Raw genomic sequence first — 26,549 nt, 5'->3', positions numbered from 1 at the left:
GGAGGATTTAATGGGTGATATAGCAATACTTGGTAACCATTAAATTTATTCACAGTAAGAGGTTTAAAAATATATTTAGTGTCATAAGAAATATTGAAAACTCACACTTCTATTAATGTAATAACAAGGGTCTGATGGAAGGAAGAGGAATAAAGCTAAGTGAGAGATCTGAGAGCCTCATTGTATAAGAATTATCCATTTTTGCTTCTATGAAAATCATTCTTCTGACCCAGAAACAGAAAACACACATGATACAAGATCAAATGTTGACATCCATACTTACTGTGATGTTTTCAGGGCTGTCACACATTGGGCGTAAGACTCACTCATTTGACTCTGTTGTCATGCTCTCACACCACACATCTGTCTTCTCACGCAGGGCCGTACATCAATGTGACCTCCTTCCTCAAAAAGACCTCAAGTCAGGCCGGGGGAAGTCACATCACGGCTTTAATATCCTTCTGGAAGCATGAGACCCCCAGTGCAGAGGCGTTCCCCATAGTGTGGTCATCGATGCTGTGTGGAGTTCTATCAAAAGGAAACGGCTGAACAACTCGCTGACTGTAGTACGAATGTCTACCGGACCAAAGTCATGCCTAAAATCTATAAGTCTGTTGTTTGAAATGTATATATTTAGTAACACATCACAACAACCTCTGCTGTGTCTCTTATTATCTTGTGTTCACTGGCGGACACACATGCAAATGACAGAACACACACCTTGTTTCTTCTCATTTACGTGAACAAGGATACAAATAAGCAGGATGTAAAGTTAGTAAGTAAATAAGTCTTTCTTGAGAAATAACCAAAAGATGGGAGGTGCTGAAGACCTGATGTAATATAACAACACATGAACATACACAGAGAGAGAGAAACAGCAGCAGATTCAGGAGAGAAACACACAAGAGATGAAGAGTAAGAACTATTTTCATTCTCATTCTTATTAAAATCATTCTTTTGAATTGATTCTGTTTTTGTGAATTGATCTGAAAATAACTTTTAATGAAACTTTATCAAGAAACTGATTTTCTGAAGAGATACAGTAATGATAGAAAATTTGACTTATAACTTCATTGACTTTTATACATGACAGAAACTAAGCAAACTTTTATGTCATACTCACAGATTTAATTAATTTTACAAACCGAACAAACAGAAGTTTAACATTTGAGGTTTTTAATGTGTTTCTTCCTCAGAAATGGCTCAGACTCTGTTTTTCAGTCTTCTTGTCATTGGTGAGTTTGTGTTTCTGGTTTTACGTCTGATTTAAATGTCGTAGAGACATGGGGGTTGGTTCATTTCATTATTGGATTAAAGTGTCATCACCCTAGTTCCCAGTTCTGTGGTTTGCCACAAAGCACCACTCGCATTTTCTACTGTAAATCTATATTAAATTATTATGAGATCTTTAATGTTTTCAAAAATCTTGACAGTATATTTTTTTGAACAAAAAGGAATTATTTTATTCAATGAATGAATACATATGATAAATGAATATATGATAAATGAGTAATGTAATAAATGAGATACATGGAATAGAATAATAAAATTACATAAAACAAGAAACAACTGTATGTTTCTATCCCGATGTCTCAGAACAAACAATTAGATATTTAACAAACAACGGCTTTGAAATATCACCAGGATTGATGTTTGTGATTTCAATGTTCAGGTCTAAGTGCACGATGCAGAATTACTATTGCTGATGGTGGAATATAGATTGAAATCAAACAGCACAGAATATATTGCAGATTGGTAAAAAATCAAGCATTGAGCCAGCTCAGAAATCTCACTGCAGGATATTTCCTTGTTTTTCTTGTTTTCTCGCTGCCAGTCTGATGTGTTTTAAAATGTGATTTGATTCTGAGTTGCCGACTCGAGCGATCGTCTCTCTGAGACACTAACAGGCTTAAATCTGTCAGAATCTGCTTCTTCAATACAAACGTTGTGTCAGTAAATGATGATTGTGTGGTGTCAGCCCAATCCTGCTTAGATCAGCTCTGAGTGAATGTGTCTGTATAAAAACTCTCTCTTTCAGCTCTCTGTTCAATATCTGAAGGCATCCAGCGCCGCTATCAATTTATAAACATGAAGATGAACTGGACTGAAGCTCAGAGATACTGCAGAGAGAACTACACAGATCTGGCCACAGTCAACAACATCAATGACATGAACGAGCTGAAGAAGACTGTGAAGAAGACTGTGAATAACAATCAGGTGTATGTCTGGATTGGACTGAATAGAACAGATGTTTATAAATGGAAGTGGTCTCGTGGTGATCCTGTGAAATATCTGAACTGGGAAACTGGACCATCAAATGTCAAAAATAATTGTGCTTTTATGAGAAATGGAACATGGCGTCATCAGGACTGTAATGTGAACATGAGTCTCATCTGCTACAATGGTGAGTGACAGCAAACCTTCACTTAACAAAACATGATCATAAGAAAACAATAATAAACATCACAGTTAAGACAAAGAACACATGTGGGGCAGATGAACAGGGTTGGAAACCTCAGATTAAGGCAGATCTGCACAAACAGTCAATTTAACATAGAAGCATCACTTCATCTAACTCACTTCTCGTCTCTAACTCACTTCTCATCTCTCACTCACTTCTCATCTCTAACTCACTTCTCATCTCTAACTCACTTCTCATCTCTAACTCACTTCTCATCTCTCACTCACTTCTCATCTCTCACTCACTTCTCATCTCTAACTCACTTCTCATCTCTCACTCACTTCTCATCTCTCACTCACTTCTCATCTCTAACTCACTTCTCATCTCTAACTCACTTCTCATCTCTAACTCACTTCTCATCTCTCACTCACTTCTCATCTCTAACTCACTTCTCGTCTCTAACTCACTTCTCATCTCTCACTCACTTCTCATCTCTAACTCACTTCTCATCTCTCACTCACTTCTCATCTCTCACTCACTTCTCATCTCTAACTCACTTCTCATCTCTAACTCATCTCTAACTCACTTCTCATCTCTAACTCACTTCTCATCTCTAACTCACTTCTCATCTCTAACTCACTTCTCATCTCTAACTCACTTCTCATCTCTAACTCACTTCTCATCTCTAACTCACTTCTCATCTCTAACTCATCTCTAACTCACTTCTCATCTCTAACTCACTTCTCGTCTCTTACTCACTTCTCATCTCTCACTCACTTCTCATCTCTAACTCACTTCTCATCTCTCACTCACTTCTCATCTCTCACTCACTTCTCATCTCTTACTCACTTCTCATCTCTAACTCACTTCTCATCTCTAACTCCTTCTCGTCTCTAACTCACTTCTCATCTCTCACTCACTTCTCATCTCTCACTCACTTCTCATCTCTAACTCACTTCTCATCTCTCACTCACTTCTCATCTCTTACTCACTTCTCATCTCTCACTCACTTCTCATCTCTAACTCACTTCTCATCTCTCACACACTTCTCATCTCTCACTCACTTCTCATCTCTAACTCCTTCTCGTCTCTAACTCACTTCTCATATCTGACTCACTTCTCATCTCTCACTCACTTCTCATCTCTAACTCACTTCTCATCTCTCACTCACTTCTCATCTCTAACTCACTTCTCATCTCTAACTCACTTCTCGTCTCTAACTCACTTCTCATCTCTTACTCACTTCTCATCTCTAACTCACTTCTCATCTCTAACTCACTTCTCATCTCTAACTCACTTCTCATCTCTCACTCACTTCTCATCTCTAACTCACTTCTCATCTCTCACTCACTTCTCATCTCTAACTCACTTCTCATCTCTAACTCACTTCTCATCTCTAACTCACTTCTCATCTCTCACTCACTTCTCATCTCTCACTCACTTCTCGTCTCTAACTCACTTCTCATCTCTAACTCACTTCTCATCTCTAACTCACTTCTCATCTCTAACTCACTTCTCATCTCTCACTCACTTCTCATCTCTCACTCACTTCTCGTCTCTAACTCACTTCTCATCTCTCACTCACTTCTCATCTCTTACTCACTTCTCATCTCTCACTCACTTCTCATCTCTAACTCACTTCTCATCTCTAACTCACTTCTCATCTCTCACTCACTTCTCATCTCTAACTCACTTCTCATCTCTAACTCACTTCTCATCTCTAACTCACTTCTCATCTCTAACTCACTTCTCGTCTCTAACTCACTTCTCATCTCTAACTCACTTCTCATCTCTCACTCACTTCTCATCTCTCACTCACTTCTCGTCTCTAACTCACTTCTCATCTCTCACTCACTTCTCATCTCTCACTCACTTCTCATCTCTAACTTTAGGTGCATCAAAGGATTTAATTATCTGTCAATCACAGACTTTAATTCTCAGCTGTGGTGAGTTTCATTTGTATTCTGTCCAATGATTTGAAGGCCACATAACATGATGAGAAAATAAAGATGTCAAACACATTTGTCTGTAATGTGACTTTTTATCAACAGATCAGGGAACTATTAAAATCCTTTCAGCCAATTACGGGCGTACAGACGCTCAGACCTGCTCTACTGGAATACAAGATTACCAGCACTTAAATGTTTGGTGCAGTCAGAATAGATCCGTAACAGTGGCTGCTCGGTAAGAACAGTAAACATTATTAAAGAGCTGTCAGATATTATCACATAATTGTTTATATATTTTTGCTGTTCTTTGTACACAGATGTGATGGAGAAACGAGTTGTTCTTTGGTTGTGAGCGATGCAGTCTTCACTGATCCTTGTGAAGGAAATTACAAATATCTGACTGTGTCTTATGAGTGTGTTGCAGCACCACCAAGTGAGTTTTACACCCAACTGACACCAAACTCTTATCAAATATACAGCAGTAAACTTGAAGTGTATTTTAAGATTTATTTATTTATTAAGTAAGTGTACAATTAACCATCTGCTAGTAGTGTACATGTAAGTTTACTATTTTAATACTGTTGGGGACTAAACTGGCCCTCTACACTGAAACTTGATATCTGTGTTTGTCTGATTAACTTTTAAGATAATCGCTTCATATCTTTTTCTATAATTTATGACACTGTTGTTTTACAATGTGAGGCAAAGTAAACAAACAATTCTCTGATGTTTCAGTCAACATCATCTGATGTTGCCAAAAGGTTTCTCATTGGTCAAATATGCTCTTCATTGGCAACTGAGTTGACCAATCAGCATTAACCACACAGATACGTCGTTTGAGGAAAAGTTAGCGAATTTGTGAACATATGCCCTTAAGTAAAAGCCCAGAATTAATACTGAAATAAAACATTATCCGTGTTTTGCTGAATTGTTTAAAAGTGTAGCTTTGTTGTTGCTGTTGATATTGCTATTACACCAGAGAAAGCAAATCACTTTAAACGAATTAAATGCTGCAAGTTTAAGTGTTATTTTACATATATCTGTACAATCAAAAAAATTACTCATCAGTTGAACGTAACTTATTCAAGTGGCAAACTTCCACATACTATTGATACATTTCTATAACTATATATAATCAGGTTCATTGAGTAAAAAAACTATTCTTGAGGGTAAGTGAATACTACCCATGGAAATAAGTTAAATCACTTTATTTACATATATTAGGTATCAAAGTAAACTATATGCAAACATACAAAATCTACTTAATAAAATGTAGGCAACAATTTGCACTGAAGTAGGTTGAGTAGATTTTATTCAGTTATTTTTATTAAAGAATAACTAAATTTTCAGTTACGAGTCATGACACACTAAAATAAATGAGAAAATGTCGACTTAATTTTTATTAATAACTTTATTAATACATTGAGTAATATTACTTTATATAACCAACAGCAGTTCATCTGTTTATAATAAATATTGAATAATTAAAAACTAAATATGACTTATTCAGAGAAGCTTGAATTGACCTACACATGGTCAGAAACAGCAGATCACATCAAATGCCTTTGTTGACCAAATAACAAACGTTTATAAAATCCCTTTTTGACAATGTTATAACAATTATATGTTAAAACAACACAAATCATGTATGCAGTGCCAAGATGAATGTTCTAAGTTACATAACTGAACATAAAAAATCATGTTGTGACAAAATTATAAAAAATTATGTTGATTTCACTTATTTAAATTAATCAAATTGGACAAGCAGCAAAAAAAAATTTCAGCACATTATTGTGATCAGTGTTCATTTTAGGTGAGCTTCTCTTAGTTATCTTATCTCAGGTGTGTTTCAGGCGCAGCATAACTGTCTTAATGACAAAAGAGTATACTGTTGTAGAGTATAAGTTGTTTCATGAATAGCTAATACTCAAGTTGTTCCAAATCTTTATACATTTCTTTGTTTGGTGAAACACAAAGAAAGATATTTACAAAAAAATTACACTCGTCTGCCGGCCAAGCGGCTTCCGCGCTGTATTCCATGGCTGTGCTCCAAGTATACCAGGCCAAACTCCTCCAGGGAATGGACGAGTCAGTTACTGACATTGCGCCATTAAAGGGCTGAGGAGCGCAACGGATCTGGCTCTACGCGCCACCAAGCCTTGGGCTCAGGCGATAGGCAGATCGATGGCCAGTCTCGTGGTTCTCGAGCGCCATCTATGGATGGAATGCCTGTTCTTAACCAGTGTTTGGGTAAGAAGGAAGGTTGGTGAGATACCTGTTCTTAGCCATGCGTTTGGGTAAGAAGAGAGGTAGATAGCACACTGACCCAACCTACTGGAGGGTGGGAAGGTGCTTTCGCAGGCATACGCCTCCCCGGATGCCAGTCCTACATGTCGCCACACAGGACGTGGGCTGACACCGGGTTTACTCAAAGTTTGTTAACCCTTGCGAAGGTGTTTGGGCATACAGATGTCTGCTAGAGAGGCGCTTCTGGCCAGTGTCCAGGAGGTGGCTATAGCCCGTGTGGAGTGAGCCCTCACTGCTAATGGGCATGAAAGATTCTGAGATCGTTATGCCGTCGTACCGGCATCCACGACTCAGTGCGCCAGCCTCTAGTTGGAGACAGCCTTCCCCTTCTGCTGTCCTCCAAAACCGACAAAGAGCTGGTCAGAGCTTCTGAGTTCTGCGTGTGGTGCAAGTAGAGGCACAGTGCGCGTTCTGGACACAATACGGATGGGGTTGGGTCTTCCTCCCTGATGGAGAACGCCTGCAAGTCCACCACTTGGTCCAGTTAGGGAGTAGTGGGAACGTTTGGGCATGCTTCCGGGCCTGGGTCTCAAGATAACATAAGAGTTGCCAGGGCCGAATTCAAGGCAATCCGGGGACACGGAGAATGCTTGGAATTCCCCTTCCCTCTTGAAGGAAGCGAGCATCATCAGGAGGACCGTCTTAGTCGTCAGGTGAGGAAGATCGGAACCTCCGAGGGGCTCTTGGTGTACACCACAGATCTCGCGAGTGTGCCAAGATAAGCCAGTCTTCGAGATAGTTTTAGTACCCGCACACCTTTTTCCCGAAGGGGTTAGGGACCAAAAGGGTGGACTCTGTACTTATATGTCCGCCCCTCGAACGCGAACCGTAGGAACGGCTGGTGTCGAGGGAGGATCAAGACATGAAAGTAAGGGTCCTTCAGGTCGATTGCCACGAACCAATCCTGACACCTGATAGATGTCAGGACGCGCCTCTGCGTGAGCATCCTGAACGGCAGCTTTTGAAGGTGCTTGTTCAGGGTACGCAGATCTAGAATGGGGCGCAACCCTCCGTCATTTTTTTGACACCGGCAACCTAGCACATTTTGGGACTATTAACTGGATAAAGCCACCTATTAGCTTGGCTTTTCTGTCTCCTGCGGGGCTTCCCTGCTTTATACCTATTCTCGAGCCATGGCTCTGGGATTATATGGTGTTTTTCGTTCCACTTGTAGCACGGCGGGATTATACTGGTTCCCCACAGCGTCCTGTGTGAATTGTCGATAGGGAAGGTACTCTGTTACTAACGTAACCTTGATTCCCTGAGATATGGGAATGAGTACTGCGTTCCTGGCCGTTTTTACAAGCTGCATATGGTCGTCGCTTCAGTCGAAGTATCCTGAGGACCCTACGGCGATGTGTCTGCTTACATAGCCATAAACCCCGCCCCTTTTGGCGGGCGCCATCTCCATAGGTCCGTGCAGCTTTGCTGATATTGGCGTTAATTTTTACCTTACACACCAATGGCCGTGCAGTATTCACTAAAGCTTCAGTCATCGGAGAAAAATTAGTTTTTCCCATAGGGTCCTGCTACGCAGTACTCGTTCCCGTATCTCAGGGAACCAAGATTACGTTAGTAGCGGAGTACATTTTCTGTTTTATACAAATTCAAGACCAGCGCCTCCTCTCATATTCATTATAGCTTGTTTCCGCACCTTCTGATTCACAAATGAAGCACTGCTCAAAACTTTCAGAAGAAAAAAGTTTCTGAAGATTCACGACTAGACTGGTAGTGAATATAAATCATGAGACTTGAATCTTTATTTTCTTCAACAGACAGCAGTAAATCATACATCATTGATACTTCTAATAAAACATGGAGAGAAGCTCAGAGTTTCTGCAAACAGTATCATACTGATCTGATCAGTGTGAGAAACCAGACTGAAAATCAACTGATCCACAACATCATTAATGATCCTCACACATCTGTCTGGATTGGTCTGTTCAGAGACTCGTGGGAGTGGTCAGATAACACTGATTCAGCCTTCAGAAACTGGAGGTCTGGTGAACCGAATAATTCTGGTGGTTCTGAAGATTGTACAGAGGCCAGAGTGAATGATCAGGGTCAATGGAATGATGCACGCTGCAGTAACTCTAACATGTTTGTGTGTCATGAAGGTGAGTGAATAAAAGTCAATGTGTGTGTTTGACTACAGAAGTTTCTTCATGATGAAGTTTCTCAGTTCAGTCACAGTGTTTGTGTTTTGTTCTCATGTTCAGTTGTTTGTGTTTATTGTGTGTTCAGATGAGCTGATATTGATCCAGAAGAATCTGAGCTGGACTGAAGCTGTGAGATACTGCAGAGAGAATCATGTGGATCTGGTTTCAGTTGATTCAGAGAAGATTCAGCGCTGGGTGAAAGCAGCGGTTTATCAGGCCTCGACTGCTGAGGTGTGGCTGGGGTTACGTCTCTCCTGCTCTGTGGGGATCTGGTTCTGGGTGAATGGAGAGATCGCTTGTTATCAGAATTGGGCTCCGGGGAATGAAACAGCAGTGGACGACTGTGAGCGTGATGTGAGATCTGGAGCGGTTCAGTCTGGAGGAGATCATCTCTGGATCAGTATTCCTGAATCTCAAACACTCAACTTCATCTGCAGAAGAAAAGAGAAATAAATATTGTTTTTTGTTCCTTTGCTAATTTCCTGGTTTTCGTTTCTTGTTTTGTTGCTTAACAACAGGGGGCATCTAAGGGCCACACTACAAATACTTGAATCAAACTTTCATGACTCCCAGCATGCATTGCAGTTGATATGTTTGTCTGAATTAGTATAATGATTTTGACCGTTCTTGAGGTTTATATGACAAGTGTCGGTGTCTAAGTGTGTTAGTAACATATTCTTTGTTTTTCTGTTCATACTGTTACAGCATCTTTTTATTATCAACCAAAACATTTACATTCATTTCACATTTTGACTCTTATGCTTGGCAAACTCTGTCAATTTAACCTCTTAACTCAAGAGCTCAACTAAAGCAAACACTGATGACAATGGTGGTTTAATGTTTTTTTCAACATTAATTGCAGGTGCAAAAGTGATATTAATTCAATGCCATTAACATTGACAAACCAACAATTTCTAACTTTTATTAGATTTCTTGCTGTCAGGGGACACTTTTTTTTCATATGTGATTTGTAAATAAGTTCATATTAGAGTTAAAGTGGCACTCACAGCATCCACACGAGGGCTTATAGCAGCTGGATCTTCTTTTTTCTGAATGTGACACATAGACGAAAACACCAAATAAGGATCTCTGGGAAAGACGACCTGACAGGGCAAAACACAAAACCTTATTACAAGCTTTCCGGTGAATCCAGCAAGGTGTAATGACACAGTTTTAAGCACCTTTCTTTCATGTACTTGCTCAATAACAGGTTTAAGTTAATTGTTACTCAACCTGCTTTAAATTGCCTTATTTAGGATATTATATCATTTAAGTGATAGTGATGTGTGTTTGTTTACTGCTTTAGCTCTTCCACAATAAAAATGAAATGTAAAAATAAAATCTGGTGAAGGTTGACTTTCATTCTGTATGTTGGATTCATGTAAAATAGAGACATTATGTTCTCTCCTGACTTTTCACTGCATCTGTAATTATAACAGTTTGGGAAAATGTTTAGATTTATGAAAATAAAGCTCGTAAAGCTTGTTGAACACTTCAATAAAAGTTCTATGTGACCCTGGATCACAAAACCAGTCTTAAGTAGCACGGGAACATTTTAAGTAAAAGCCAAAGGTATGTTGTATGGGTCAAAGTGATAGATTTTTCTTTTAAGCCGAAAACCATTATAATATTAATTAAAGATCATGTTCTATGAAGATATTTTGTAAATTTCGTACCTTAAATATATAAAAACTTTATTTTTGTGAGTGGATCTCCTGTCAAAGTGCCCCTGATTAACAACTTTAAAGGCAATTTTCTCAACATTTTGATTTTGTGGCACCATCAGATTCCTGAGTTTTAAATGATTGTATCTCAGCCAGATATTGTCCTATTCTCACAACTCATACATCAAAAGAAAGTTTATTTATTCAACTTTCAGATGATGTAAAAATCTCTATTTCGAAAAAATGATCTATAAGACTGGTTTTGTCTTCCAGGGTCACATATAATGTCTATAATGATGATTTTTATGTTATGATTAAATTGAAATATATAAATTGTTAGTCTATTATATCCACTATGGTATTTACCGCTCACCCAATAATTCTACACTAAAGATTTACTTGTGTGAACATATCTGAGAATACAGCTGCATATATTAAAATATCACTGCAAAATGTAACTGACAAGTTTATATAAAAAAAATAAGTAAACTCAACTTAATGACGGTCTCTTACATGGCAAAAGATGAATTTTAATTTAAGTATTAGTGAATGATGAGATTGGTCAATGCTTGGTCAATTTAGACAAGACAAGGCCTTATTAGACCAATATTCATGACCATAAACAACATGTTCTATGGACTTAGTGGAAATTTATTTATGGAGCATGTTTATCATAATTGAGGAAAGAATGAATATGTTTGAACAGACAAGACTTAAAGAAATGTCAAATAGCACAGCAGGATTTGTGCAAAATGTAGATTTACTTTGGCAAATACTCACATTGTTACCAGGCTGCTTAGGAGATATCTGGGTCCTGTTTCACATATTTTCTATTAGCACCACATCATTGACTTCATATCCTTTGACTTCTTGGGCATTAAGTCGGTCCGCTATTGTCTGCCAGGCTTTCTTGAATTATGGCATTGGTATTGCATTTTTTCTTATGGTTTCTTTCACCTCTTCATAGAAATCTATCAGGAGCTGTTGTGCAGCGGCCATGAAGTATGAAGTTTGACATTTTTCCATGTCCTAACAAAATACAGACAGAACATAGTGTAATGGCGCCCTCAGGTGGTAAACAGAGGTCCCAGCACCAGGGCGTGACACTGTCTAGGCTGGTGTATAAGTGTATAGGGATACTGTAGGTGTGTTTCACTTCCACTTCAAGAGAAAGTAAGAATGAGAAACTATTTACGCAGAAGTAGAGGTTGACAAAATCTTATTATCAGGTACAGTGGGTTATTTAAACAGTCTAGTCGCATTTTATAAAAATAAACTGAAATGAAACACTGCTTCTTCACTCTATGAATTAAATAAAAATCATGTTGAAGTAGTATTTTGAACAACCACAAAGGTGTTTCACCCTGTAACATCACATTTGCTTGTTGAATAATAATAATGCTTAGTTGACAAAAAAATATATAATAATGCATTTCTATATCTTTTTATATATAATAAGGGTGTGCATTACTGTCCAAACAGATTTATTAAAAATGAGTATAATTTATTTTTTTATTTTCATGTGTTTATATTGTGATATGATACACCAAGTATAATACGAAACATTAATGTTCATATGGCACAGTGATCACCCGTTATATGAACTTCAGATAGACAGTATTCAGATGTCCGTTTACTTTCTGTTTCTGTCTCATAAAATACAGAAGCAGTTTAGAGATTTTACTCATCAATCATCAATATATACAATGAAGTGTGTGTGTATGCGTGTGTGTGCGCGTGTGTGTTGGCATATGTGGTTTATGAAACCAATTTTCAGGTTTACATACCAGCATTATGAGACCAATCGGTTTATGAGGCCATTTTTAGTGGTCTCTTAATTCTGGAAATTTAAATTGTCATAATTATTAACAAATAATTAATAAAATTGTTATTAATGTGTTTATGATTACTAAATGCAGTAGTTTATTGATTAGTGTTACTATTTTACTTCTATTACACTACCTACCCTTTTTAGTAGCTTTATAAATATGGTCTTTTAAACCATGATGTGTCTGCGTAAACTTAAAACAGTGCCCCTGTAGGAGGGATTTGGTATTGCAAAGTTATACACCTGGCGCCAAATTACACACACATTCGCGCCATAAGCGTTTGGCGGAAGTTACCAGCTACGCAGTTCGCGCGTTGGCTGCCCAAATGAAGAGTCGCCGCACCGGAGTGAACATCGGAGTCTTCGAAGAGAAGTAAGTCCTTAATATCTTTATATTTTTACATGTTAGAAATTCGTGGCTTATCCCCTTAGTGGATGTAAAAGAGTGTCGTCATATTTTTATTCTTATTTTAATCGACTTAAATCGACCTTCTCCTGTCCTTGTTGGTATTTCGAGTTAGTTATGTACAACTGGCGCCATTTGTCGATGTTAATTTCAGATGTCAAATATTTATTTAATGTGATTTGTTTTAATGTAATATAAAACTGTATTGATGCCCTATGAGAAGCTGCAGCTTCAGATGCCGCAGCTTCTAGAATCAACTTCTAATGTTACATAAATGTGATGTAGAAAAGTAAGTTGATATCGAATGTAATTATTAAGAAAGATGAAGGTAATTATTCAGAAATGTAAGGAAAAGTGGTGTCGTCCCCTTGTGCGGAGCAAACTGCTAATATGTCAGATCGTCTAAACACTCATACGATATACTTTTATTTAATTATTTATCGAAGTTCAAATATAAAACACTGTAGAGAATAAGCATAAAGTCCACAAAATGTCTCTTGGTCGCGTGATTTAAAATAATCGTAACGGGACGGCTTGAAGGTTTAGCTGGTTACTGCTGGTTAATGCGTTCTGTAACACGTGATGCTGCTCGCTCCCATAGCGACCTTGATTCACACACGTTGGTCAGTTCAAGAGTGAAAAATGTTTAATGTGATTTATGTAATTATATATCGCTTATGTGATATAATGAAAAGCTATTTCGTGTCTATTCATCTATAATTAAACTGGTTGATATGGGATTTATAACGTAGGACATTTCGTAGAGCGGTTTATGTAATTGTAATGATAAAATAGTTCAACATTCAATAACTACGAGTTTAAAAGGGAGTGTATTTCAAACAACAAACAACTTAAGCATGTTATTAATATAATACTGTTTATTAAGATTGACTTTGCATTGTATTTTGTAGTGAGTCGAATGATGAGACGTGGCAGAGGATTAAATCCTCTCAAAGATGCCATACACCATGTGAAAATGGGGAAAGACAAAAACATAATATCAGAGCGATACATTAATCCCGCCAAAGGTGAGTGTTTTTTTGTAAACCTTATCTTGATTAGTTAAATTCTACTATATTTTTTAAAGATTTTTTTTCAGTCCATATTCCTGACCATTCACCAGGGATTTAATGTAGTTAAACTAACTGTCAGGGTCAAATGCTACTTCAAGGTATACATGAAATTACAATTAGAAACAACAAGCATTTATTAACAATTGTTATGGAATATTGTACAATTATAGTTTTTTCATGTTAGCAAATGAAATCAACCCCATTTATAGTTAGTTTGCACTCTTCTGTAGAATTTAAGCTTAGTTCAGACTGTCACCGCAAATCAGATTTTTGGGCATAGAAGATTGGAATCTAATTTAAATGATTGATTGTCCAAACTGTGTACAGCAATTGTTCAGATCCAGTGACTCGTTTTTTTGCAGTATCTGATTTGGTTTCTATGACAATGGCATTATATTGACAAGGTAGAGTTAAACTTTATGCACGGCTGTGCAAACCGACCGGTGTATGACATCGCAGTACCGTGAGAAGGATTCCACAGCACACTGCTTTGTCGCTCTCGTAGAATGGTGAAGTCATACGGTGATCAGTCAGAACAACATTGTATAGAGTTGAACAATGTACATTTTTCTAACAAAATCATGACGTGTAGCCGATGCGCTGGATTACTATGTCTAATGAAACTGCTGCTGAAGCGTATGAGGCTGGAATACGGGGCTCTTTTCAGTAATCCAGCAGACCGACAACAATATATGCATTGACATCTGACATGTTTACGTTTAAATGTGTTGTTTCACGTGGAGCAAGAACGTAACGTTAGCCAAAAGAAACTCAAACTCAATCTATCTTTTTCGGACTGAAACTGATTTCCAGAAATGCAATTTGAAAGGATTTTAAACCACATGTGAATGTAGCTAGAAACTGATTATGCACAAAAATCTGATTTGAACTGACAGACTATACGTAGTCTAATCATCGTGGCACATGTGCTATTGCCCTATAATAATAAGAATGAATATACTTGAACAACAATCAAACAGAGAGATGCTCAATTTCACACCATAAAAATTACTTGAATTAATAATAAATAAGTTAATACAAATATTTATTATTAAAACATAATAAATAAGTTAATACAAATATTTATTATTAAAACATAATTTCAGATTTTTTTTTTTAAATAAAAAAATACTTTAATAAATATATATTTTTAATAAAAATGTTTAACTGTTGCCTGTTGTTTTTTGTCATTCAGGTCGGGGAGTATTTGCAAATACCCTTATTGTAAAAGGTTCCTTCATTCTTGAATACAGAGGAACTTTAATTGAGAAAGGGGATTTTGAAGACATATTAAATGAATATGCATACTTTTTTAACCACCTAGGGCATAACTACTGGTAAGTAGCCTGAATTTAACTGTATGTTAACACTTCTGCATCATGATGCATTTTTTTAAACGTATTTCTTTACACTGAAACCAATTTAACACTCGGTTGTCAATGTTTTTTCCCTATAGCATTGATGCCTCTTATGATAATGGCTCACTCGGTCGACTTGTTAACGATGATGAGAAGCCAAATGCAAAAATGAGGAAAATTCTAGATGTTGATGGAAAGCCACATCTATGTTTGTTTGCAATCAAGGACATCGATGCAGGTGAAGAAATATTATACGATTATGGAGGACATAACTTGCCATGGCGTTCTCGCCATGGACAGGAACATTACAAGGTAGAGTATATTTTAATTTAAATAAAGTAATTTACTAATATAATCTTATTACTTCAGCTTTGCTTCTGTCTCTCAGCACCTTCATGAGCCCGTTGCTCCAACCATGACAGCATGTGACATCAGGTCTCCTACAGAGGTTTGTTTATAGTTTTGTCATTTTTTTTAACCGAATGAGCGTCAAACTAAATTGAGTTCTCTTATTGCTACTAAATAGGACTTAGCAGTAGACTTTTGCTTTATAACACTTGTGTGTGTTTTCTGATGGGTTAAGAGGACACAATTTAGTTTATGAGGACACAAAATGTCTTTAAATGTGACTTGGCAGTAGACTATTGCTTTTTAACATGTGTGTGTTTTCTCATGGGTTATGAGGACATGATTTGGTTTATGAGGACACAAAATGTCTTTGTATTTGACTTAGCAGTAGGTTTTTGCTTTATAACACTTGTGTATATTTTCTCATAATTTGGTTTCAGAAGAGTTATTAAGGCTTTGACTACACAGCTGAATGTCTTATTATTACTTCATTCTCTTTGTTTGTCTTTCAGCACCTTCATGAGCCTGTCGGTCCAGCCATGACTGCATGTGACATCAGGTCTCCTACAGAGGTTTGTTTATAGTTTTGTCATTTTTTTAACCGAATGAGCGTCAAACTAAATTGAGTTCTTTTATTGCTATCAAATGGGACTTAGCACTAGGTTATTGCTTTATAACACTTGTGTGTGTTTTCTCGTGGGTTATGAGGACATGATTTGGTTTATGAGGACACAAAATGTCTTTGTATTTGACTTAGCAGTAGGTTTTTGCTTTATAACACTTGTGTATATTTTCCCATAATTTGGTTTCAGAAGAGTTATTAAGGCTTTGACTACACAGCTGAATGTCTTATTATTCCTTCTTTCTCTTTGTTTGTCTTTCAGCACCTTCATGAGCCTGTCGCTCCAGCCATGAGGGCATGTGACATCACATCTCCTACAAAGGTTTGTTTATAGTTTTGTCATTTTTTGCACCAAATGAGCATCAAACTAAATTGAGTTCTCTTATTGCTAGTAAATGGGACTTAGCAGTAGACTATTGCTTTATAACACTTGTGTGTGTTTTCTCATGGGTTAAGAGGACATGATTTGGTTTATGAGGACACAAAATGTCTTTGTATTTGACTTAGCAGTAGGTTTTTGGTTTATAACACCTGTGTATATTTTCCCATAATTTGGTTTCAGAAGAGTTATTAAGGCTTTGACTATACAGCTGAACGTCTCATTATTTCTTCTTTCTCTTTGTTTGTCTTTCAGCACCTTCATGAGCCTGTCGGTCCAGCCATGACGGCATGTGACATCATGTCTCCTACAGAGGTTTGTTTATAGTTTTGTCATTTTTTAACCGAATGAGCGTCAAACTAAATTGCTCTTATTTAAATTGTTCTCTTATTGCTACTAAATAGTACTTAGCAGTAGACTTTTGCTTTATAACACTTGTGTGTGTATTCTCATGGGTTAAGAGGACACAATTTACTTAATGAGAACACAAAATGTCTTTGTATGTGACTTCGCAGTAGACTATTGCTTTTTCACAGTTGTGTGTTTTCCCATAATTTATGAGGATTTGATTTGGTTCATGAGGACACAAAATTACTTAACATGTGAGTTGGCAGTAGACTATTGCTTTATAACACTTGTGTGTGTTTTCTCATGGGTTATGAGGACATGATTTGGTTTATGAGGACACAAAATGTCTTTGTATTTGACTTAGCAGTAGGTTTTTGATTTATAACACTTGTGTATATTTTCCCATAATTTGGTTTCAGAAGAGTTATTAAGGCTTTGAGCACACAGCTGAATGTCTCATTATTACTTCATTCTCTTTGTTTGTCTTTCAGCACCTTAATGAGCCTGTCGCTCCAGCCATGAGGGCATGTGACATCACATCTCCTACAAAGGTTTGTTTATAGTTTTGTCATTTTTTGCACCAAATGAGCATCAAACTTAATTGAGTTCTCTTATTGCTAGTAAATGGGACTTAGCAGTAGACTATTGCTTTATAACACTTGTGTGTGTTTTCTCATAATTTATGAGGATATGATTTGGTTCATGAAGACACAAATGCCTGTGAATGTTACTTAGCAGTAGACTTTTGCTTTTAAACACTTGTGTTTGTTTTCTCATAATTTGGTTTCAGAAGAGTTATTAAGGCTTTGACTACACAGCTGAATGTCTCATTATTTCTTCTTTCTCTTTTTTTTTCTTTCAGCACCTTCATGAGCCTGTCGCTCCAGCCATGAGGGCATGTGACATCACATCTCCTACAAAGGTTTGTTTATAGCTTTGTCATTTTTTAACCGAATGAGCGTCAAACTAAATTGAGTTCTCTTATTGCTACTAAATGGGACTTAGCACTAGGTTATTGCTTTATAACACTTGTGTGTGTTTTCTCATGGGTTATGAGGACATGATTTGGTTTATGAGGACACAAAATGTCTTTGTATTTGACTTAGCAGTAGGTTTTTGCTTTATAACACCTCTGTATATTTTCCCATAATTTGGTTTCAGAAGAGTTATTAAGGCTTTGAGCACACAGCTGAATGTCTTATTATTCCTTCTTTCTCTTTTTTTGTTTTTCAGCACCTTCATGAGCCTGTCGGTCCAGCCATGACGGCATGTGACATCAGGTCTCCTACAGAGGTTTGTTTATAGTTTTGTCATTTTTTTAACCGAATGAGCGTCAAACTAAATTGCTCTTATTTAAATTGTTCTCTTATTGCTACTAAATAGTACTTAGCAGTAGACTTTTGCTTTATAACACTTGTTTGTGTTTTCTCATGGGTTATGAGGACATGATTTGGTTTATGAGGACACAAAATGTCTTTGTATGTTACTAAGCAGTAGACTGTTGCTTTACAACACTTGTGTGTTTTCTCATAATTTGAATTCAGAAGAGTGATTTGGTTCATTACATTTACAATTGTTCATGATGATTTGTGTCTATTTTATTACTGGCTGATTAATTGTCATTAGTTGTTGATTAGTTGTTTTGTTTTATTACATTTTATTTTACTTTGGAGCAAAAATATGCATTAAAATGTAACTGAAAGAAAGACACAAAATAATAATCATCGGTTTGTTCATGTTTTTTCTTGTACTCAGGACATAACCGTTGGATCCCAGCAGGAATCCACAAGACCAGGCAGCGGTGATGATGGTAGGACAATTTTTTAATGTAAGAAATTTAGTATTTTCACAGTAAATTATAGTTTGCATATTTAGACTCATTTATTTTCATATTTTCTATTCTCCTAATTTATTTAGTTTTTAATCAGATACATGAATCTGCCAAAGAACACCAAAAGCTTTCACCTTCAATTGGCCAGTACTTCAAATAGTTGAAGGAATAGTTCACTCAAAAATGTTAATGCTATCCTAGGTCTATATGTGTTACACCAATAAAACTAATGTAAGTGTACCTACCACTTATTAACACAATCTAATTATTTCTCTTTAATTACAATGTTTGATTAAAAGAAAGAGGAAGAAAGAGAAAGAGAAAAGAGAAGAACATTGGAGTGAGAAGGAGAGAGACAGCCAGAGGTAAAAATCAACTGACCCATCTACCATTCATATTCAAGCATTCAACGGCCCTGTAAAGTCTAATAGTCTTAGCTCAGTTCAGTGTTGATTCTGTTCAATTTAATAACTGGATGAAATTAATTTTCAAAATCGTTTTATTTGCATTTATTTCTTTAGTTTGCAAAGCACATCAACTTGTCAAAGAGGAGATGATTTCGCTTGAAAAATGTTCTGTTTGCTCTGGACCGGTTTCCCCACTGAAGTGGTGGGGGCTGAAATGTAAAGGTTGGTATAAAATTATCTTGTGATTCAATGAATATATTTATTTCTGTGCAATACGTGGTATGGCGTGGTGCAAAACCGCTTTTCTGTGACAGGTTAATGCTCCACCAAAGCTCTTGTAGAAGAGAAGGCACTTTTCAACCCATTCTCTACACTCTAGGGTACAATATCAATAGCCCATTGACGCATGTCAGAACAAAATATGCTTTTTTAAACTGAGGTCAATGTAGGAAATGTGCACTTTATAAACTGGCACCTGCTAATGTTCATAATATTTTCCATAAAACATTCAAATTGAAAGCTATATTTGGAAATTATAACCAAGTACATGTTTATAAGATAATTCATGGAGAATTATGTCTTGTGACTTGCAACAATTTTTTAGTTTTGGCTAGTAGATGTTCTGAATGGCCTGAAAACTAGAACAGGTTCCCATCCAAAACCGATTTTTTTTATGAAAAGAACCTGAACCGTTAGCAGAAGTCCATTTTTCATAGGACTTTATACACATTTTTATACACATACACACAAGTTGCTGCTTAAGTTTCTATAATAGCAATTTGCATATACTCCAGAATGTTATGAAGAGTGATCAGATGAATTGCATAGTCCTTCTTTGCCATGAAAATTAACTTAATCCCAAAAAACCTTTCCACTGCATTTCATTGCTGTCATTAAAGGACCTGCTGAGATCATTTCAGTAATCATCTTGTTAACTCAGGTGAGAATGTTGACAAGCACAAGGCTGGAGATCATTATGTCAGGCTGATTGGGTTAGAATGGCAGACTTGACATGTTAAAAGGAGGGTGATGCTTCTAATCATTGTTCTTCCATTGTTAACCATGGTGACCTGCAAAGAAACGCGTGCAGCCATCATTGCGTTGCATAAAAATGGCTTCACAGGCAAGGATATTGTGGCTACTAAGATTGCACCTAAATCAACAATTTATAGGTTCATCAAGAACTTCAAGGAAAGAGGTTCAATTCTTGTAAAGAAGGCTTCAGGGCGTCCAAGAAAGTCCAGCAAGCGCCAGGATCGTCTCCTAAAGAGGATTCAGCTGTGGGATCGGAGTGCCACCAGTGCAGAGCTTGCTCAGGAATGGCAGCAGGCTGGTGTGAGCGCATCTGCACGCACAGTGAGGCGAAGACTTTTGGAAGATGGCCTGGTGTCAAGAAGGGCAGCAAAGCAGCCACTTCTCTCCAAATAAAACATCGGGGAGAGATTGATCTTCTGCAGAAAGTATAGTGAATGGACTGCTGAGGACTGGGGCAAAGTCATATTCTCAGATGAAGCCCCTTTCCGATTGTTTGGGGCATCTGGAAAAAGGCTTGTCCGGAGAAGAAAAGGTGAGCGCTACCATCAGTCCTGTGTCATGCCAACAGTAAAGCATCCTAACACCATTCATGTGTGGGGTTGCTTCTCATCCAAGGCAGTGGGCTCTCTCACAATTCTGCCCAAAAACACATCCATGAATAAAGAATGGTACCAAAACACCCTCCAACAGCAACTTCTTCGAACCATCCAACAACAGTTTGGTAAAGAACAATGCATTTTTCCAGCACGATGGAGCACCGTGCCATAAGGCAAAAGTGATAACTAAGTGGCTCGGGGACCAGAATGTTGAAATTTTGGGTCCATGGCCTGGGAACTCCCCAGATCTTAATCCCATTGAGAACTTGTGGTCAATCCTCAAGAGGCAGGTCGACAAAAAAACCCCACTAATTCTGACAAACTCCAAGAAGTTATTATGAAAGAATGGGCTGCTATCAGTCAGGATTTGGCCCAGAAGTTGATTGAGAGCATGCCCAGTCGAATTGCAGAGGTCCTGAAAAAGAAGGGCCAACACTGCAAAAACTGACTCTTTGCATAAATGTCATGTAATTGTCGATAAAATTGCAATAGAAAACATCAAACTTTGCACTTCTCTGACCACTTTTCTTTCATCTCCATCAACATACACCTTCCCACATGCATCACAGCAACAACCAGTTTCTTTCAGATGTAATCTTTTCTCTTTCTCTACGAGCACCTTCTCTTCTGCTGTCGAATCCTCTCTTCCCTTTATCTTTTCTTCCCTGGAGACTAACACAGCCACCGACACCTTATGCTCCACTCCAAATTCTTAACATCAGTCTCCACACAACATCGAGACTGACAGAAAGGGAACCGTGTCTGATCTTGTCTACGAATACATACTCTAAACCAGGTATACTCACCTAGTGACTTACTACATTTCGTTACACTGTACTTGTATATGTGTAATGACAATAAAGTTGAATCTAATCTAATCTAAATCTACCTGAATTATCTCTCGTTGAAAGTCTTCAGTTTGCTTGTCTTCCTACTTCCTCTGAATGTGTTTGTCTATGCCAGTTACCCTCTTCACTCCTGGATTCACCAGCCCTGCGTTCACAATCTAGTCATATCAAGTTGAGTCTTATACATCATATAACCATTTACAAAGTATTACTTCCATCTATCGTCATGATCCACACCTTAAAGGATCCACACCAACTCAACCTTTTTGTGTCAAATTGTACTTCAAGTCGATAGAAGTGCCCATCTTAAAACCTATTTCTATACTAAATCTTAAAGCCTATTTCATCTATCCTGCTTGGGCCACCCAGGTACCTTGTACGATAGACCTCAAGGAGGGTTTGCCGGTGTCCCATGGATAAATTTATGCTCTCTCCATCCCTATTAAGAAAACCTCGGAGGAGTGATTTGCCGAAGGCCTCAGGGATTCATCTGTCCCTCTCTGTCACATGCTGCCTCAACCTGCTTCTTCTTCGTGGCCAAGAAGGATAGGGTTTAAGACCCTGTATAGATTATTGAGCAGTCAACAAGATAACAGCAACGTTTTGCTATCCTCATCCCCTCATCCTGGCAGGAGTCGAATAGTTGAGAGGTGTGTGCATCTTTACCAAGTTTGACTTCTGCAGCACCTACAATCTGGTGTGGATAAGAAAAGGTGACGAGTGGAAATTAGCTTTTTTGACCCTTACCGGTCATGATGCATACATTATAATGCCTTATGGACTGGTTTATGCAACTGTGCTTAATGCAAGCGGTAGAGGCTTTTTGCACTCAACTGTACTTGTGTTTATAGATGATTTATTCTTTGAACCCTGACGATCACCAGCACCATGTTGCAGAGGTCCTTGAACGTCTTTGATAGCACCACCTCTACCTCAAGGCAGAAAAATCCTCAAAACTCTGTTAAAACATCTCCAAAATGACATTTCCATGGACAAGGTGGGAAGGTGGCAGCTGTACCCAACTGGCAAACATCCACTCCATTCATAGATCTTCTACGCTTCATGGGCTTCGTCAACTTTTATCGCCACTTCATCAAGATCTACAGCTCCGTCATCATACCCCTCACATAACTCCTCCCAAACAAACCTAGGTTTCATCACCATATATTGATTATGGGAGGTATTCCGAATGAAAATGACCGTGAACATAGACCATGGGCTTTATGAACATGTGGGATTTATCAATAAAGGCTACGCGTCTATAAGAACTGTGAACGCACGTTTGATAAATACTTTTTTTTTTGGTTCTTAGACACAAAGAACATATAGAACATTTTCTACACACTGTTGATAACGAGGCCCCAGGTCTCCCTTGGCCATTGATACCTTCAAACATCTGAAGAAAAAGTTCTCCTCAGGCACCCTGATCAATTTCAGACCATCATCGTCGAGGTAGACGCCTCCTCTTCGTGGGTAGGAGGGGTGATATCGTAGCGGCAGTAAGATCAACCAGTACTCCATCCATGTGCCTTCTGCTCTCATAAATTCACCCCGGTGGAAAGGAAACTAAACTGTTTGCCATGAAGCTATCATTGAAAGAATGGATGCATTTGCCGGAGGGTGCTCAACATTCGTTTATCATCTACACAGAACACAATAGCTTGTGATACCTCAAAGAAGCCAAGCTGGCTGGGTCATGGTTTCCATGTCATGCCACCTAGTCCGTCTCAAAGGCCTTCCCACAGCAACGGAATCATCTCCTACTCCCTCTATACCAGTGCTCTGGTATCCCGAGGACATCGTCTCAGATCGTGGACTCCTGTTCATTTCCCGGGTATGGTGTGTACTCTAAAGTGGAGAATTTGGTCGACTGGGAGGGCTACAGACTAGTGAAACGCTCTTGGGCCCTGAGTGATAACATACAGGATCCCGCTCTTCTCAACACCTTCTACTACAAGCATCCCAGTCAACCCGCACAATTTGACAACGACAGACCACTGCGACGGCACTGCCCCTAGGAACAGGCTGTGGGCGTGGCACTGTGACGGAGACATCAGTCTCTCTTATCACACCTCCTCCAGCTAACACTCATTAGTTTTAATCATCTGTCACTCATCTTCTCACCCATCAGCACCCGTATAAAGTCACCAAACACTCTGTCAGCATCTGATCTCATCTAAGATTATAGACTCTAAACTTGCTATACTCACCTAGTGAGATACCTGGTTTTAACATAACTTAAGACGTGTTATCATTGTAGTTCATTGTAATCATTCTTACCTTGAAATAAAACAGCTGCCTTTATAAAATAAAACCTGAAATAATAAACCACGATGACGTATGTGATGGACAATTCCACTACCGGAAGACGCATTCGAATCCTGGCAAGGACGCGTCCGAAGTAATGGCTCAGGTGGTCAACCTATATATATATCTAGGAGTGTAGTTGCAATTTAACTTACAATTACTGTCCTACCCTATAGTTTATGAATAAAAGTGCATAATATGCAAGCAATACATTGTAAAATAATTATTTCCATATCTATGTCAACAGGGCTTTTGGAAAGCAGGCCATGTCCAAACACATCAGAAGGACTAAAAGCTGACAGACAAATCTCTGAAAACGATGGTATGATAAAATGTTTGCAACGCAACAAATGTATTTTTGTGATAACAGCACAAAATATTACTTCATACAAGTAAAGTATACTTCACAATTATACACAATTAAGTTTACAATTAAACTGCAAGATGTGTAGCGCAAGATTGCTGACAGCCCTAGCGAACAGATGAGCTTAGTATCAATAATGAAGAGAGAAATGATGTGAAAGAAAATCAAACCCGGCTCATGACAGAAAGAAACATTGAACAAAGACTTTTATCATGACGTTCAACGTGTCTAAAGACCTCGCAGGTGACATCAAATAGATTTCCTAGCCTCCTCATAGACATAATGATTATAGTTGTTGTCAAGGTCCAGCAAAGTACTAAAGACATTGTTAAATTACTCCATCCACTCAGGCTCAACTGAATTTTTCTGAAGTAATGAGAATACTTTGAGTGAAAAACAAAACACAATACTAACTTTAATCAATATATTCTCCTCTGTTTTGTCAGTCTATGGTGCACGTTCATGAAGCACTTGCATAAATACAGCTTTTGTCTGCTTGTAAACACAGTTGCGCTTCCAGGTTGCCAGTCAGAACACTGGTGTCTGCCCCCACATTTACATAAAAATCGAATGCATATGCTCTCAATATTGAGCGCCATAGACTGACAACACCCTGGCCTGAATTTAAGGCTAGATTAGAGGGGGTTTGAAGAGACTGAGGTCTTCCATCCTGCCATGTAAGGGGTTTATGGCAGTTGATTTAGCAGCCTTATCTGATGACACTGTGCTCATTTGTTTGTTAGGCCACCAAAATCCAGTCCTCAAGTAGCAGACCTTACTTCATCAGGGCAGTTAGTCAGCCATAAAGCTGTGCCCTGGAATGCTTTATCAAGTGGTACTATACTATATTCAAGTATGTGGCCAAAATAAGAACTTCAATATTTAAAAAGGGATGTTTTTAAAAGGGGAAGTTAACTTTTAATTGCCCTTATATGATTATATCAAAATATTTATCAAATTACAACTTATTCTGCAAACAGTGAGCAGAAATCTTATATCAGTTATATAAAGCTTAAACCATCGGAGTCTGTGTAAGTATTGGCCGATCATGATGACAGAAAATCGTTACTCGTATCTGCTGCAAAAATCCTGATCCTGTATTATTCCCTGCTTTGAACCTTATTTACATTTATGCATTTGGCAGACACTTTTATCCAAAGTGACTCACATTGCAATTCAACTGTAGTTTCAAGTTTTTTTTATAGCACATATGTTATATAATCATGGTGTACACCGTGCACACCTGATCATTTTATTACTAAGATTTTTAAACCGTATCAATAAAGATATGATCTGTTTGTAGTCAGCAATGCTAGCAGTTAATCATCTTGTTTGTTACTAGTCTCTAGCAGAGGAAGGCGGATGCCCAAAAGGAGACCATGGACGAAACCTGAGGTGAACGCTGTGATGAGACACTTCAAAATGCACATCAGCAAAGCTCACTTGGCAACAATGAGGGAGTGTGAGGTCTGCAAAAGGTGCGAGCATCCGGTCCTTCAAAACCGGTCCGTCCAAATATACGTGATTTTGTACGGAACCGAGGGCGAAATTTTAAACACGTGGAAAATTAAGTCGAAATTTTAATGTTCGTAGTCCAAGGGGCTAATAATCTGTTTGACACATTTTAGTTCTACTCTTTTAACTTGTAATTTTTTTGATAAAAATGTATGTATTTATTAGTTTCAAAATAGAAATTTTAAGAAAACATGTTTTATTCTCCTGCTGGTAGTGTTGATCATTTTAGTTTATATGTTTAATCTGAGGGACTATAGACCTCTGTTGATGTTTTTTTAACTTTAACATTTGTGGTGTTTCATGAAGTTGGGTTATGTTTTTCATTCCTGTCCCTGAAAGGCAATGTTTTGTACCTGTCAATGTACAATATTTGACAATATGTTGTTGAAGATTCAACACTTGCAACATTATAATAAATTACTACTAATTTGATGATGGAATGTTTCCTTAACCTGTTAATCTACATCTTCCAAAAGACTTAATTGATCAAATATTCAATTTTATTTTATTTATAGAGCATTTTATGATTGTCATGGTTGCAAATAAGTTGCATTGTTGCTCTACATGCATTTTAACGACTGAACTGAGACAAAATTGCCGCTGAAAGTAATATTTATTAACAGTCTGAATTTACTTAAATGTTCTGTATATATTGGAGGATAACAGTAGCATATGCATATGATAGCGAAGGGATCTAAGTCAGTCATGGGTTAAATAGAACATTTAAAGCCAGTGTTAAATATACTGTATATAAGTGCAGATGGACACTTGGAGTTTAGCTGTATGAATGTTAATACATTATGT

At 37.7% G+C, this 26,549-nt stretch overlaps 2 protein-coding genes across 6 annotated transcripts; both read left to right on the top strand.

The window, feature by feature from the left end:
* The first annotated feature begins 814 nt into the window (after positions 1–814).
* On the top strand, positions 815–9,950 carry LOC130420672 (macrophage mannose receptor 1-like). Its single transcript, XM_056748155.1, has 7 exons — positions 815–915; positions 1,197–1,235; positions 2,039–2,404; positions 4,453–4,585; positions 4,668–4,783; positions 8,433–8,774; positions 8,902–9,950. The coding sequence occupies exons 1-7, from the start codon at positions 909–911 to the stop codon at positions 9,267–9,269; spliced, it is 1,371 nt and encodes a 456-aa protein (XP_056604133.1). The 5' UTR covers positions 815–908; the 3' UTR covers positions 9,270–9,950.
* Positions 9,951–12,229: 2,279 nt separating this feature from the next.
* On the top strand, positions 12,230–26,177 carry LOC130420671 (uncharacterized). 5 transcript variants are annotated; one of them, XM_056748149.1, is made up of 16 exons: positions 12,230–12,681; positions 13,626–13,742; positions 14,983–15,124; positions 15,244–15,457; positions 15,534–15,593; positions 16,006–16,065; positions 16,378–16,437; positions 16,750–16,809; positions 17,334–17,393; positions 17,705–17,764; positions 18,076–18,135; positions 18,598–18,652; positions 18,973–19,038; positions 19,195–19,302; positions 24,114–24,188; positions 25,573–26,177. In XM_056748149.1, coding segments are annotated over exons 1-16 (1,440 nt in total). In that variant the 5' UTR covers positions 12,230–12,680; the 3' UTR covers positions 25,815–26,177. The 5 variants fall into 5 exon arrangements, with proteins under 5 accessions (XP_056604127.1, XP_056604132.1, XP_056604128.1 ...); XM_056748154.1 differs by lacking the exon at positions 14,983–15,124 and having other exon boundaries at positions 15,371–15,457; XM_056748150.1 differs by lacking the exon at positions 16,006–16,065.
* Positions 26,178–26,549: the final 372 nt, after the last annotated feature.

The sequence above is a fragment of the Triplophysa dalaica genome, chromosome 5 (genome assembly GCF_015846415.1).
Source record: "Triplophysa dalaica isolate WHDGS20190420 chromosome 5, ASM1584641v1, whole genome shotgun sequence".
NCBI lineage: Eukaryota > Metazoa > Chordata > Actinopteri > Cypriniformes > Nemacheilidae > Triplophysa > Triplophysa dalaica.
The sequence above is the reverse complement of the archived record's forward strand: the minus strand, read 5'-3'. Positions and strand labels throughout refer to the sequence as shown.

Coding starts and splice junctions, on each gene's coding strand:
- LOC130420672 (XM_056748155.1), top strand. Junction 1,236..2,038: donor TTTCAGTCTTCTTGTCATTG/GTGAGTTTGTGT, acceptor TCTCTCTTTCAG/CTCTCTGTTCAATATCTGAA. Junction 2,405..4,452: donor GAGTCTCATCTGCTACAATG/GTGAGTGACAGC, acceptor TTTTATCAACAG/ATCAGGGAACTATTAAAATC.
- LOC130420671 (XM_056748149.1), top strand. Junction 15,594..16,005: donor ACATCAGGTCTCCTACAGAG/GTTTGTTTATAG, acceptor TTTGTCTTTCAG/CACCTTCATGAGCCTGTCGG. Junction 16,438..16,749: donor ACATCACATCTCCTACAAAG/GTTTGTTTATAG, acceptor TTTGTCTTTCAG/CACCTTCATGAGCCTGTCGG.